Source organism: Somniosus microcephalus, chromosome 11 (assembly GCF_052327205.1).
Source record: "Somniosus microcephalus isolate GS21.2 chromosome 11, FLI_Smic_1.0, whole genome shotgun sequence".
NCBI lineage: Eukaryota > Metazoa > Chordata > Chondrichthyes > Squaliformes > Somniosidae > Somniosus > Somniosus microcephalus.
The window spans coordinates 134,495,860-134,508,605 of NC_140997.1; the positions used below are offsets into that span (position 1 = coordinate 134,495,860).

At 45.7% G+C, this 12,746-nt stretch overlaps 1 protein-coding gene across 1 annotated transcript in view; it reads left to right on the plus strand.

Moving 5' to 3' along the window:
• dnah1 (dynein, axonemal, heavy chain 1) overlaps nt 1-12,746 on the plus strand; it is a 971,783-nt gene that overhangs the window by 262,240 nt on the left and 696,797 nt on the right. Inside the window, exon 29 of the mRNA XM_085999976.1 lies at nt 6,347-6,535. Within this exon, the coding sequence (XP_085856102.1) occupies nt 6,347-6,535 (189 nt within the window). The remainder of the gene's footprint in view (nt 1-6,346; nt 6,536-12,746) is intronic.

The window sequence follows — 12,746 nt, forward strand, 5'->3', positions numbered from 1 at the left end:
TCAAGCATATAAATACGTCGAATTAAATCAGAGTCAGGCAGACAGGCTTCTAACTGTGATCTTTACTTTATTGGTAAAATGGCTGACTGCAGCTTTCCTGGGTAATTCCCATAATGCAATGCACATTACATTACCGTATTAACTGGTGTTAAGCTCGCACATTACATTACTGTATTGACTGGTGTCAAACTCGCAATCAATACATGACAGATGGTGTCAAGCTTCTTGAGTGCTGTTGAAGCTGCACTCATCCAGGCAAGTGGAGAGTATTCCATCACACTCCTTACTTGTGCCTTGTAGATGGTGGAACGACTTTGGGGAGTCAGGAGGTGAGACAGTTGCCGCAAAATACCTAGCCTCTGACCTGCTCTTGTTGCCACAGTATTTATGTGGCTGGTCCAGTTACGTTTCTGGTCAATGGTGACACCCCCCAGGATGTTGATGGTGGGGGATTCGGCGATTGTAATGCTGTTGAATGTCAAGGGGCGGTGGTTGAACTTTCACTTGTTGGAGATAGTCATTGCCTGGCACTTGTGTGGCGCGAATGTTACCTGTCACTTATCAGCCCAAGCCTGAATGTCGTCCAGGTCTTGTTGCATGCGAGCATGGACTGCTTCATTATTTGAGGAGTTGCGAATGGCACCGAACACTGTGCAGTCATTAGTGAACATCCTCATTTCTGACCTTATGTTGGAGGGAAGGTCATTGAAGAAGCAGCTGAAGATGGTTGGGCCGAGGACATTGCCCTGAGGAACTCCTGCAGCGATGTCCTGGGGCTATGATGATTGACCTCCAACCACCACAACCATTTTCCTTTCTGGTAGGTATGTGCCCCCGATTCCCATTGACTTCAGTTTTACTAAGGCTCCTTGATGCCGCACTCGGTGAAATGCTGCCTTGATGTCAAGGGCAGTCACTGTTACCTCACCTACATGTGAAGTTCACTGATTAAGTTTCTACCCTTTAGGCCGCGATTTTGCCGGCGCTCAGAGAGGCGGGTCAGAGGTTAAAGTCCTATTGATTGACGGTGGGTCCCGAACGCACCGTCAACCCGCCTCCAAACAGCCTTCCTAAGTGTTGGGTCCCCGATTTACGAATGGACCCGACACCTAGCGGCGGGAAATGGATTATAGGCAATTACCTACCTATTAACAGGTATTTGTCAGTAGTGTTCAGCCTGTTTTTCGATTTTCCCCTTCTGGGTTGGGTTTCCTGATGTCCGGACACCATGCCAGGTAAGTGTGGCGTGTTGTGAGTCTGGTGTAATGTTTGTGGAAAGATGACAGCTGCAGAAGTGGTGTGAAGGATGCAATGTTTCACATGGTGAGTTTCAGAGCAAAGAAAATGTTGGTTACTGCATTTTTAAAACATATACAGATTTCTTTAGCTTACAAGTTTTTAAATCCAACTGCATGTCCAGTGCCACCTCATTGGGAGAACCTCTCTCACCAGTGACAGATCGCTTCTGTCGTCTCACCTGCAGCTGCCATCTATTCCAGCATATGGAGGGAGTCATTGGAGAGCCTGGGTGCAAGAGTTCACCTTTGTGAAGTGATTGTCAGTGTTTTCAGCACCTCAATGCTGTCAAACACCTGAGTAATCAACTGTCAAAATCAAATTGTGCATGGTCCCTTTAAGGAAACCAGCAGATGACGCGTCATCAAATGACGTCATCAGACCCGCTTCCTGTTAATTGGCAGGGCGGGCTTAACAAGGTCAATCAAGGGAAAATCATGTCTGTGGAGCAGAGGCAGCTGGGGTCGGGACCGAACCCGCACCCATCCCGACACCGAACGCAAAATCGCGACCTTAGAGTCTGTAGTGTGTTTTCAAACAGGTCACTGCAAAGGGGGAGTGAGTGAGTGACCTGCTTCTCTCACAGCCATCAGGCTGCTTGTAGTAACTCATTGTTATCTCAATTTCGGAGAAAGCAATCGACCGCTTGAGCAGTAATGAACCTGAAGTATATATGCTTACAATAGTGTTTAATTACATGGAAGCAGAGGTCATGGCTGAGGTATTGAAGAGTATTTTGCATCTGTCTTCACAAAGGAAGAGATGCTGCCAATGTCACAGTAAAAGAGGAGGTAGTAGAGAAATTGGATAGCATAAAAATAGACAAAGAGAAGCTACTTAAAAGGTTGTCAGCGCTCAAAGTAGAAAAGTCACCTGGTCTGGATGGGATGCTTTCTAGGTTGCTGAGGGAAGTACAGGTGAAAATAGCGGAGGCTCTGGCCACAATCTTCCAATCCTCCTTCGATATAGGAGTGGTGCCAGAGGACTAAAGGGTTGCAAATGTTACACTTCTTCAAAAAAGGGGAGAGGGATAAACCAGGTAACTGCAGGCCAGTCAGCCTAATGTTGGTTGGGGAAAAATCTGAGACAATAATCCAGATCAAAATTAGTTGTCACTTAGAAAAACAATGACATCCAGCATGGATTTGATAAAGGAAAATTGTGTTTGACTAAGTTGATTGAATTCTTTGATGAAGTAACGGAGAGGGTTGATGCGGGTAGTGTGGTTGATGTTGTGTATATGGGCTTTCAAAAGGCGATTGATAAAGTACCACATAATAGACTTGTTAGCAAAATTGAAGCCTACGGGATTGAAGGGGAAGTGGCACCGTGGATACAAAATTGGCTAAGGGACAGAAAGCAGAGAGTAGTGGTGAAAGGTTGTTTTCAGACTGGAGGAAAGCGTGTAGTGGTGTTCCCCAGGGGTCGGTATTAGTGTTGTGTATGTAACCTGTTCCACCTTAAGAGAGCTTAAGCCTGTTCCACCTTAAGAGATGTACTACTTTCTCAGGCTGCTGTAGACGTAATACCGGGGGTGAACACACCGGTATATAAGCACTGTGCAGTAATCTTGTATTCAGTGTAGTCCCTACCTCCAACCAGTAAAGACCTGTTTTATTGTTACTGATTAAGTCTGAGTATTAATTACTTGAACAACTCACAGACTTAACAATTAGGACCACTGCTCTTTTTGATATATATTAATGACTTGGACTTGGGTATACAGGTCATAATTTCAAAGTTTGCAGATGACACAAAACTCAGGAAAATAGTAAACAGTGAGGAGGATAGTAATAAACTTCAGGAGGACATAGGCAGACTGGTGAAATGGGCAGACACATGGCAGATGAAATTTAACGCAGTAATGTGTTAAATGATGCAATTTGAAATGAACAATGAGGAGAGGCAATATAAACTAAATGGTACAAATTTAAAGAGGGTGCAGGAACAGAGAGACATGGGGGTTTGCATACAGAAATCTTTGAAGGTGGCAGTGCAAGTTGATAAGGCTGTTAAAATAGCATACGGAATCGTTAGCTTTATGAATAGAGGCATGGAGGGAATTTTAACCTCCCAGGATGGGCGGGAGAGGGGGCTTAAATTCTGAAACCCGACCCCAACCTGCCATGAACCTGCCTAATTTCAGTTTAACTGGGGCAGGTTGGGAAGGTGGGCGAGTAGCCTACTCTCAAGAGACGGGTCAGTAATTTGAATATGCTAATGAGACTACATGCCTCAGATTATAACAGACTTTTACATTTAACAGCTGTGGGCTGGATTTCTTAGGGCTCGGGAAACCCGGCAGTTGAAGAGAGGCGAGATCCAGCAGCTCAGTGCCTTTCTAGCACTGCTAGCCGATTAGGAGCAGGAGTGCCTCTGCCCAGCCCTTCAAGCTAACGTGCCATGGCAGACTCCCCTCCAGTGAACCGCCGACTCACCCCCCCACGATCCAATGCCCTCACCCAATCTCCAGGCCGGCCCGCAAACCCCCCCCCCCCGACCTGCAAACCGAAACCCCCCTCGGCATCTCCCCCTCCCCACCCGTGATCTCCTCCCAGCCCCCCCACAATCTTGCCCTCCTTTCCACTCCCTGGCTGCGGCCTTCCAGTGCAGGCCTTCTCAACTGACAGCTAGCCAGCCTCTCAATCTAGCTGGCTGCCAACCAGGAAATTGAGAAAAAAATTCAGTTGAGGTCCTGCCGTTAAATTTGCGTTAACTCCATTTCCGGGTTTCCCGGCCTGCCTCCCCGTAAATATTCGGGCCAAAGAGTACAAAAGCAAGGAAGTTATGCTAAACCTTTATAAAACACTGGTTAGGCCTCAGCTGGGCTATTGTGTCCAATTCTGGGCACCACACTTTAATGTCAAGGATGTCAAGGCCTTGGAGAGGGTGCAGAGTAGATTTACTGGAATGGTACCAGGGATGCGGGGCTTCAGTTATGTGGAGAGACTAGAGAAGCTGGGATGTTCTCCTTAGACCAGGGAAGGTTAGGGGGAGATTTAATAGAGATGTTCAAAATCATGAAATGTTTCGATAGCGTAAATAAGGAGAACTGTTTCCAGTGGCAGAAGGGTCGGTAACCAGAGGACATAGATTTAAGTAATTGGCAAAAGAACTAGAGGGGAGATGAGGAGAATTTTTATACAGCGAGTTATTATGATCAGGAAGAACTGCCTGAAAGGTGGTGGAAGCAAATGCAATAATAACTTTCAAAAGGGAACTAGATAATTACTTGAAGGCAAGAAAATTGCAGGGCTGTGGGGAAAGAGCAGGGGAGTGGGATTAATTGGATATGTCTTTTAAAAAGATGACACAGGCACGATGGGCCGAATGGCCTCCTTCTGAGCTATAAGATTCAATGATTCTATGTATTTGCATCTACCATATCCCTGAGAACTAGAAGAGCCCAGTTCAAGGCTTGATCCATCCCCTACTCAATCCAAATACTACCCCTTCCTCTTCCCCTTTGAACTACCCACTGCCTGTTGCTCAACTGTCATTTACCTCATCCTTAACCATCTATCAACTCCCCTCTCTCATTCCTGATCTCTTACTCTAAAGCAGGCACTGAGAGGCCAGAGATCCTCTCACCAACCTGCTTCATGTTATCCTCCTCTCCGATTTGCTCTCATATCCTTTTCCTTCAAAGATGTTTTCAAAATTCAACTTAGTAGTTTAAAAAAAATCAAATTAGAATGAGAAAAGACTCTTACCTGCCCTGCCTCTTGGCCTAGGGTTGATTTTCGCTCTGCCTGTTTGGCGGAATCTTTACTTGAATAAAGCTTTTCAATTTTGACCTCTAACTTTTCTTAAAATAATTTCTAAACTGCCAGAAACTAAAGAAAAATATTCCATCAGTTCAACTGATGCACCCTAGGAAATTAGGTACAATGCACATGCTCAGACTGCACAATCTGCATTTAGCTAGAAAATTTCACAACTCTGGACAAAAATATCAAGACCAACTCCAGGTTTTTGGGAACGACTGAGGCCTTCAACTCAAAACTTTAATGAAGATATTAAAGGACACAAATGGCAACTTAACTGGCAAATTTTAATCATATTATTGTGAAATATATAATTTTTATTTTTTTTAATTTTATTTAAATGTTTATTTTGGACAGTAAAAATGTTAATTATTGAGAAAAATCATAACATTTTTAATAAGATATAGATTAACAATAGTGGCTTCTTCCTTCATAATGCTCCTTGTTTGATTCAAGATACTGTAATGACCAACCATAGAAAGATTGACTTAAAATATTTCTTTATTTCAGCTGCAAGCCTCAGTTAAATGCCGCCGGTGAGCTGCAGGTGCCAAACGGGTGCCCCTTTGCAGCTCGCCTGCTGGGGAGGGTGGGAAATCAGCCAGCTCCTATATTGAGTCGGCGGCAGGTCGGGTCTATGGGGAAGCAGGCGATCCCGAGAAGGGCCTTGAACAGGCCGACAGTGTGCTGGGGGTGTTTTGTGGCCACAGGAGAAGCACTCCTGCTTTGAGCGACCCTCAACGGTCCCTTTAAGGATCACTGTTTAGGCTGCTGAATGCCTGGTATGATTAGATATATGTGTGTGGTGTATTGGTACCTGAATTCACATTCCAGGTCCTACAGCTGGCGTAGGAACCCAATTTGCATATTTAAGAAACCTAACACCTATTTCAGGTGGCGCCATGAACAGCTAAAAGTTGCCCGAGCCTTTGAGTGCGCCAGAAAAATCATCAGGTCTAATGCCAGTTTTATGCCGAAAAGAATTGGGCGGCCGCGAGTTGAATTTCTCCAACTCCCTCTCCTCAACCTGAGCAAGGATTTAAAGTGTAGTGAATGGAAATATCACTTCACTGTAATAGAAGGTACTTGAGTTGTCTTGAAGAGAAATTTTAATGAAGATCACCGTTTCATATAAGTCATGCCATATGAAACTTAGATGTAAAATAGACCATGCCTTCATTCCCCTTCACTAGTCATCTTTTGACTTCAAAATCACAATTTATAGCTCCTTTTTTCTGTTGTATCATTCCAATGGAGTTTGAAACTTTTCTTCCTGTTTCTAGGTGCTACCTCACATTAACTGGTGCTTTGCACCTTAAATTTGGTGGTGCTCCCGCTGGACCTGCTGGCACAGGGAAAACTGAAACTACCAAAGACTTGGGTAAAGCCCTTGCGATACAGACCGTGGTTTTCAACTGCTCTGACCAGCTGGACTTCTTAGCAATGGGCAAATTTCTTAAAGGTTTGGCCAGGTAAGAGATAAAAAGCGTCAGTGGTGCAGGACACTGGTGCTCCCACGCTCTATGCCCTGAATGACCAGATAGATTTTAATGTACACAACTATATGGTTTATCCCCCTTGGAACAGAAAATATGTGTATACAATAAAAGAAGTCACTAGCAAAGGTGGAGGAGGAAAGGGCATGGTTATTGACTATTCACTGAAAGTTTCTGGGCAATGTGAAATTATTATAATGAAACTAATCAGATACTAGGATCCATCTCAGGAGGACTTGGCCCGCAATTAAAAAAGTCATATTTGAGATATTTGAAATATTGTTGTCAGATTTGTGGACCCTAGGGGTACAAAATTTGGATCATTGGTGCTCATTTTTGGGCGCTACAAGGGCCCTTGGAGCTCCAAAGTGGGGTCTGTGGCGCACATTTGTGGGGTGAATCGCGCTGGACGCCATATTGGTGAGGGCATTGGCACGCGTACAGTGAATGTCTGCCGGAAGTCTGCAGAGCAGGCAGATCATGACACCAACCACCGTGCAATGCTGAGTTGACACCAGCGTTTTTTAAAGGCATCAATAAACTACTTACAGGTTAGTTGCTGGTTGATTTCTTCTGGTTGTTGGTATGATTCTACAAGTTTTTAGTGCTTTCTATAGTTGTTTCAAGTTGGAAAAAGTCTACAGGGAGTGGTGTGGCAGGTGCTGAAGGACTTTTTCCTGACTTCAAGGCATCTTCACAAACCACGTGCTGCCAGACATGGGTGCACTAGTAGGAATTCCCCTTGGAATACAGCATGACTTGGAGAATGAACAGAGGCCATGCAGAGCAGGACAAGCTGCTAGATGAGGGAGGAGGGGGAGAAAGGTTTTCAGCAGGAGGCCATATCCGCCCAGGCATCCTCACTGAAATCTGTCACCTGCTTCAGCCACAACTGCAACCTCAGAGCAGGGCAAGGACCGTATTGCCAGCAGCTGTGATGGTGACCTTGAATATTTTATACATCTGGCTCCTTCCAGGCTGCAGCTGGAGATATTTGTAACACCTTCGCAGTGTGTCATCCACTCTTGCGTATGGGAGGTCACTGAGGCTCTCTATTCAAAGAGAGCTGACTACATTTCATTCTCTCTTGCCAGAGACCAGCAGGCAGAATGAGCACGAGGCTTCACTAGGATTGCAGGCTTCCCCATGGTGCAGGGTGCCATTGACTGCACGCACATCACTTTGTGGGTGCCACATGTCAACTCTGCCATATACCGGAACCAAAAGGGATTCCACTCCCTCCACTCCCTCAATGTCCACCTGGTGTATGACCAAAGGCAGCGAATCATGTAGGTATCCTGGCAGCAGTCATGATGCCTTTATTCTGCAGCAGTCCGCTGTGCCAGCTGCATTTCAACCACCATGGCAAACCAAAGGGTGACTACTGGGCGACAAGGGCTATCCACTGACATTACAACTGATGACGACGGTGCAAAACCCAAGCACATGTGCGTAGCATGCATACAATGAAAGCCATGCAGCCACACGAAATGTGACACAGCAGTCCATTGCTGTGCTGAAACAACACTTCCGCTGCCTGAACAAGCCCTGCAATACTTGGCAGAGGAACTGTCAAGGTTCATGGTGGTCTACTGAATGCTGCACAACCTCATCATCATGAGGGCACAGTTCTTGCCACCAGCTATACGGCGAGCAGCTGAGGAGGAGGAAGGGAGTAGGCAACCTAGACAGCTTCTTTCTGCCTGGGCTGTCCTTGAAGAACTCATCCGAGCGCGATACCAGTAACCGCAACCCCAGTTCCCCATTCACCAACAGTCCCACACTTACCTCCATTCTGTCACTGACCATCACAGTGTCCGCTTGGCCACATTGCAAAAATAAAAGCCTCCACAAAATAAACATTCCAAACCCAATTTATAAATGAAATCATACCATTTTGCATACAAATGTAAACTAATCACCCTTGTGCATTCCCTTAGTGCCTGTCTTCCGTGTGCTTTTGCCTGTCCTAGTGCTCCTACGCAGTGTTAATCCAATGGCTGCACCATGGCTGGTGGATGGCTGCTGACTTTCCCCCTGCCCTGGCGGCAGACCACGGGTGCCTGGTGTCTCACCATGTGCAGATCCCGCCTCTAATCTATCCTCTAGCATACGCACAGTTTCAGTATCTGAGCTGGTGACTGCGAGTGTGAAATCGAATGATTTGGTCAGTGGTCAGGGACAGGAGGATGTGACTGCGAGTGAGGCAGGTATGGGGACCCAGGAGGTGGAGGAGCCTCAGCCTTTGCAATTGTCCAACAGGTTTGAGGTTCTTGCGGCCTGTATGGATGAAAGCGGTGGCTGCAGGGTGGATAAGCAAACTGACCATGGCACCAAGGTACAGGAAGCCATTCAAGCGGGGGGAGTTAATAGGAATGTACCTATTGGGGACAGCATTGTCAGGGGGATAGATACAGTTCTCTGCGGCCAAGAGTGAGAGTCCAGATGGCTGTGTTGCCTGCCCGGTGCCAGGGTTCGGGATATCTGCTCTGGGCTGGAGAGGAACTTGCAGTGGGAAGGGGAGGAGCCAGTGGTCGTGGTACATGTAGGTACCAACAACATAGGTAGAACTAGGAAAGAGGTTCTACTGAGAGAGTATGAGCAGCTAGGGGCTAAATTAAAAAGCAGAACCTCAAGGGTAATAATGTCTGCATTATTACCTGAGCCACGAGCAAATTGGCATAGGGTAAATAAAATTAGAGAGATGAATGCATGGCTCAAAGACTGGTGTGGGAGAAATGGGTTTCAATTCCTGGGGCACTGGCACCAGTACTGGGGAAAGTGGGATCTGTATCGTTGGGACGGTCTTCACCTGAACCATGCTGGAATCAGTGTTCTGGTGAGTCGTATAACTAGGGCGGTAGAGAGGGCTTTAAACTAAATATTGGCGGCATGGGATCAAATTTGGGAAGATGTGGTAATTCAAAGATTAGAGACAAGGCAATAGAGAAAGGTATTAATATGGGAAATGATGAACAGATCGTGACAGGAAGGAATAGAGAGTACAAATCTAAGAGTAAATCAACAGATAAGGCTAGAGGTTACAAAAATAATAAAAGGACAAAACTAAAGGCTCTGCATCTGAATGCACATAGCATTCGAAACAAAACAGATGAACTGATAGCGCAAATAGAAATAAATAAATATGATCTGATAGCCATTACAGAAACATGGCTGCAGGATGACATAGATTGGGACCTGAATATTGAAAGGTACATGACATTTAGGAAGGACAAGAAGGTGGGGAAAGGTGGAGGGGCGGCTCTGTTAATTAATGATGGTATTAGCACAATAGAGAGGGATGACCTAAGTTCAAGGAAACCAGGATGTGGAAGCGGTTTGGGTAGAGATGAGAAATAATAAAGGCAAGAAGTCACTTGTGGGAGTGGCGTACAGGCCCCCTAATAGTAACCACATGGTAGGATGGAGTATAAAGGAAGAAATAATGGGAGCTTGTCAGAAGGGTACGGCAATAATCATAGGGGATTTTAATCTGCATATAGACTGGAAAAATCAGATGGGCAAAGGTAGCATAGATGAGGAGTTCATGGAATGTTTTCGGGATAGTTTCTTACAACAGCACGTTCTGGAGCCAACCAGAAAGCAGGCTATACTAGACCTGGTATTGTGCAACAAGATAGGATTAATTAATGACCTCATACTGAAGGCGCCCCTAGATAGCAGCGATCATAATATGATTGAATTTTACATTCAGTTTGAGAGAGAGAGAAGAGTGGGTCAAAGACTAGGGCCTAGAAATTCAGTGGCCTGCGCCACCAGTTTGCGCCCAAAGAGGGCTTTTGCGCCACTGTCCAAACCTACCGCGATATTTAGCGGGGCGCTAATGGCGGCGTTAGCCTGTAGCGCTGCACCGCCACCGATGACGTCATCGGTGTGCGCAGCGCCCCGCTATCGCCCCGCTGGCCATATTTGGTTGCTACCGCCTCCTCCGCGCCGGCCGCAAACAGCCGGTAGTGGGGCGAGTTAAGGTGGAGGTGCGGCCGGCCGCTTTTTCGGCGGCCGCCTGCCCGCACCTCCGTCCCCGGCCTCCTACACCACCCCCCCGCGGCATTGCCAGCTGTTTCCAGAGAGCCCGGCACTTCTCCTTGGTGCCGGGCTCATTTGCCGGCACTCGCGAGCGGGGATCGCGCTGTTGCAGGCACCTCCCCCTTAAGAGTGAGAGGAAGGCCTGCAGTACCGCAGGCTGCCGTGCTGCAGCGGGTGGCGCTGCGGCACTTTGCACGCCGATATTCAGTTTCAGCACCCCAAGCGGGGCGCCGAAACCCTTGTTTAGCGGCCGGCTTCCACTTGGGGCGCTGAAACTGAATATCCCGCTGGCGCAAGTGGCTCCGCGCGCAGCGGTAATTCCGGCGCCCAGGCGAGCTGGGCGCCCCTAACTGAATTTCTAGGCCTAGTATTTTAAACTTAAATAAGGGCAATTATGAGGGCATGAAAGCAGAGCTAGCTAAAGTGAACTGGCAAATTAGGTTAAGGGATAGGTCAATAGAGTTGCAGTGGCAGACATTTAAGGGGATATTTGAAAATACACAGAATATATACATTCCAACAAGAAAGAAAAATTCCAAGGAGAGGACCCACCATCCATGGTTAACTAAAAAAGTTAAAGATAGTATTAAACTTAAAGAAAAAGCATATAATTGCGCAAAGATGGGTGGCAGGTCAGAAGATTGGACAGAATATAAAAAACAGCAAAGAATGACTAAAAGATTAATAAGGAGAGAAAAATTAGAGTACGAGAGAATGCTAGCTAGAAATATAAAAACAGATAGTAAGAGTTTCTATAGATATTTTAAAAAGAAAAGAGTTAACAAAGTGAGCATTGATCCTATAAAAAGTGAGTCTGGGGAATTAATAATGGAAAATAAGGAGGTGGCAGTTGAATTGAACAGGTATTTTACATCGGTTTTCACTATAGAGGAGACAAGTAACATCCCAGAAATAGCTGTAAATCAGGAAATGGAAGGGAGGGAGAAACTCAAGAAAATTATAATCACCAGGGAGGTGGTACTGAGCAAATTGTTGGAGCTGTGGGCTGACATGTCCCTGGGTCCTGATGGACTTCATCCTAGGGTCTTAAATGAAGTGGCTAGTGAGATAGTTGATGCGTTGGTTTTAATTTTCCAAAATTTCCTAGATTCGGGGAAGGTTCCATTGGATTGGAAAATAGCGAATGTAACTCCTTTATTCAAAAAGGGAGGGAGACAGAAAGCAGGAAACTGCAGACCAGTTGGTTTAACATCTGTCCTAGGGAAGATGTTAGAAGCTATTATTAAAGACATTATAGCAGGGCATTTAGAAAAGTTCAAGGTAATCAGGCAGAGTCAACATGGTTTTGTGCAAGGGAAATCATGTTTAACCAATTTATTGGAGTTCTTTGAGGAAGCAACATGTGCTGTGGATAAAGGGGAACTGGTGGATGTGCTGTACTTAGATTTCCAGAAGGCATTTAATAAGGTGCCACATCAAAGGTTATTGCGGAAAATAAAAGCTCATGGTGTAGGGGGTAACATATTGGCATGGATAGAAGATTGGCTAGCTAACAGGAAACAGAGAGTAGGCATAAATGGGTCATTTTCTGATTGGCAAGATGTAGCGAGTGGTGTACCACAGGGATCAGTGCTGGGGCCTCAACTTTTTACAATTTATATAAATGACTTGGGTGAAGGGACCGAAGGTATGGTTGCTAAATTTGCTGATGACACAAAGATAGGTAGGAAAGTAAATTGTGAAGAGGATATAAGGAGGCTATGAAGGGATATAGATAGATAAGTTAAGTGAGTGGGCAAAGATTTGGCAAATGGAGTGTAATGTGGGAAAATGTGAAGTTGTCCATTTTGGCAAGAAGAATAAAAAAGAAGCACATTATCTAAATGGTGAGAGATTGCAGAGCTCTGAGATGCAGAGGGATCTGGGTGTCCTAGTGCATGAATCACCAAAGGTGACTGCAGGTACAGCAAGTAATTAGGAAAGCTAATAGAATGTTATTGTTTATTGCGAGGGGAATTGAATACAAAAGTAGGGAGGTTATGCTTCAGTTGTACAGGGCATTGGTGAGACCACATCTGGAGTACTGTGTACAGTATTGGTCTCCTTATTTATGGAAGGATGTAAATGCGTTGGAAGCAGTTCAGAGAAGGTTTACTAGATTAATACCTGGAATGGATAG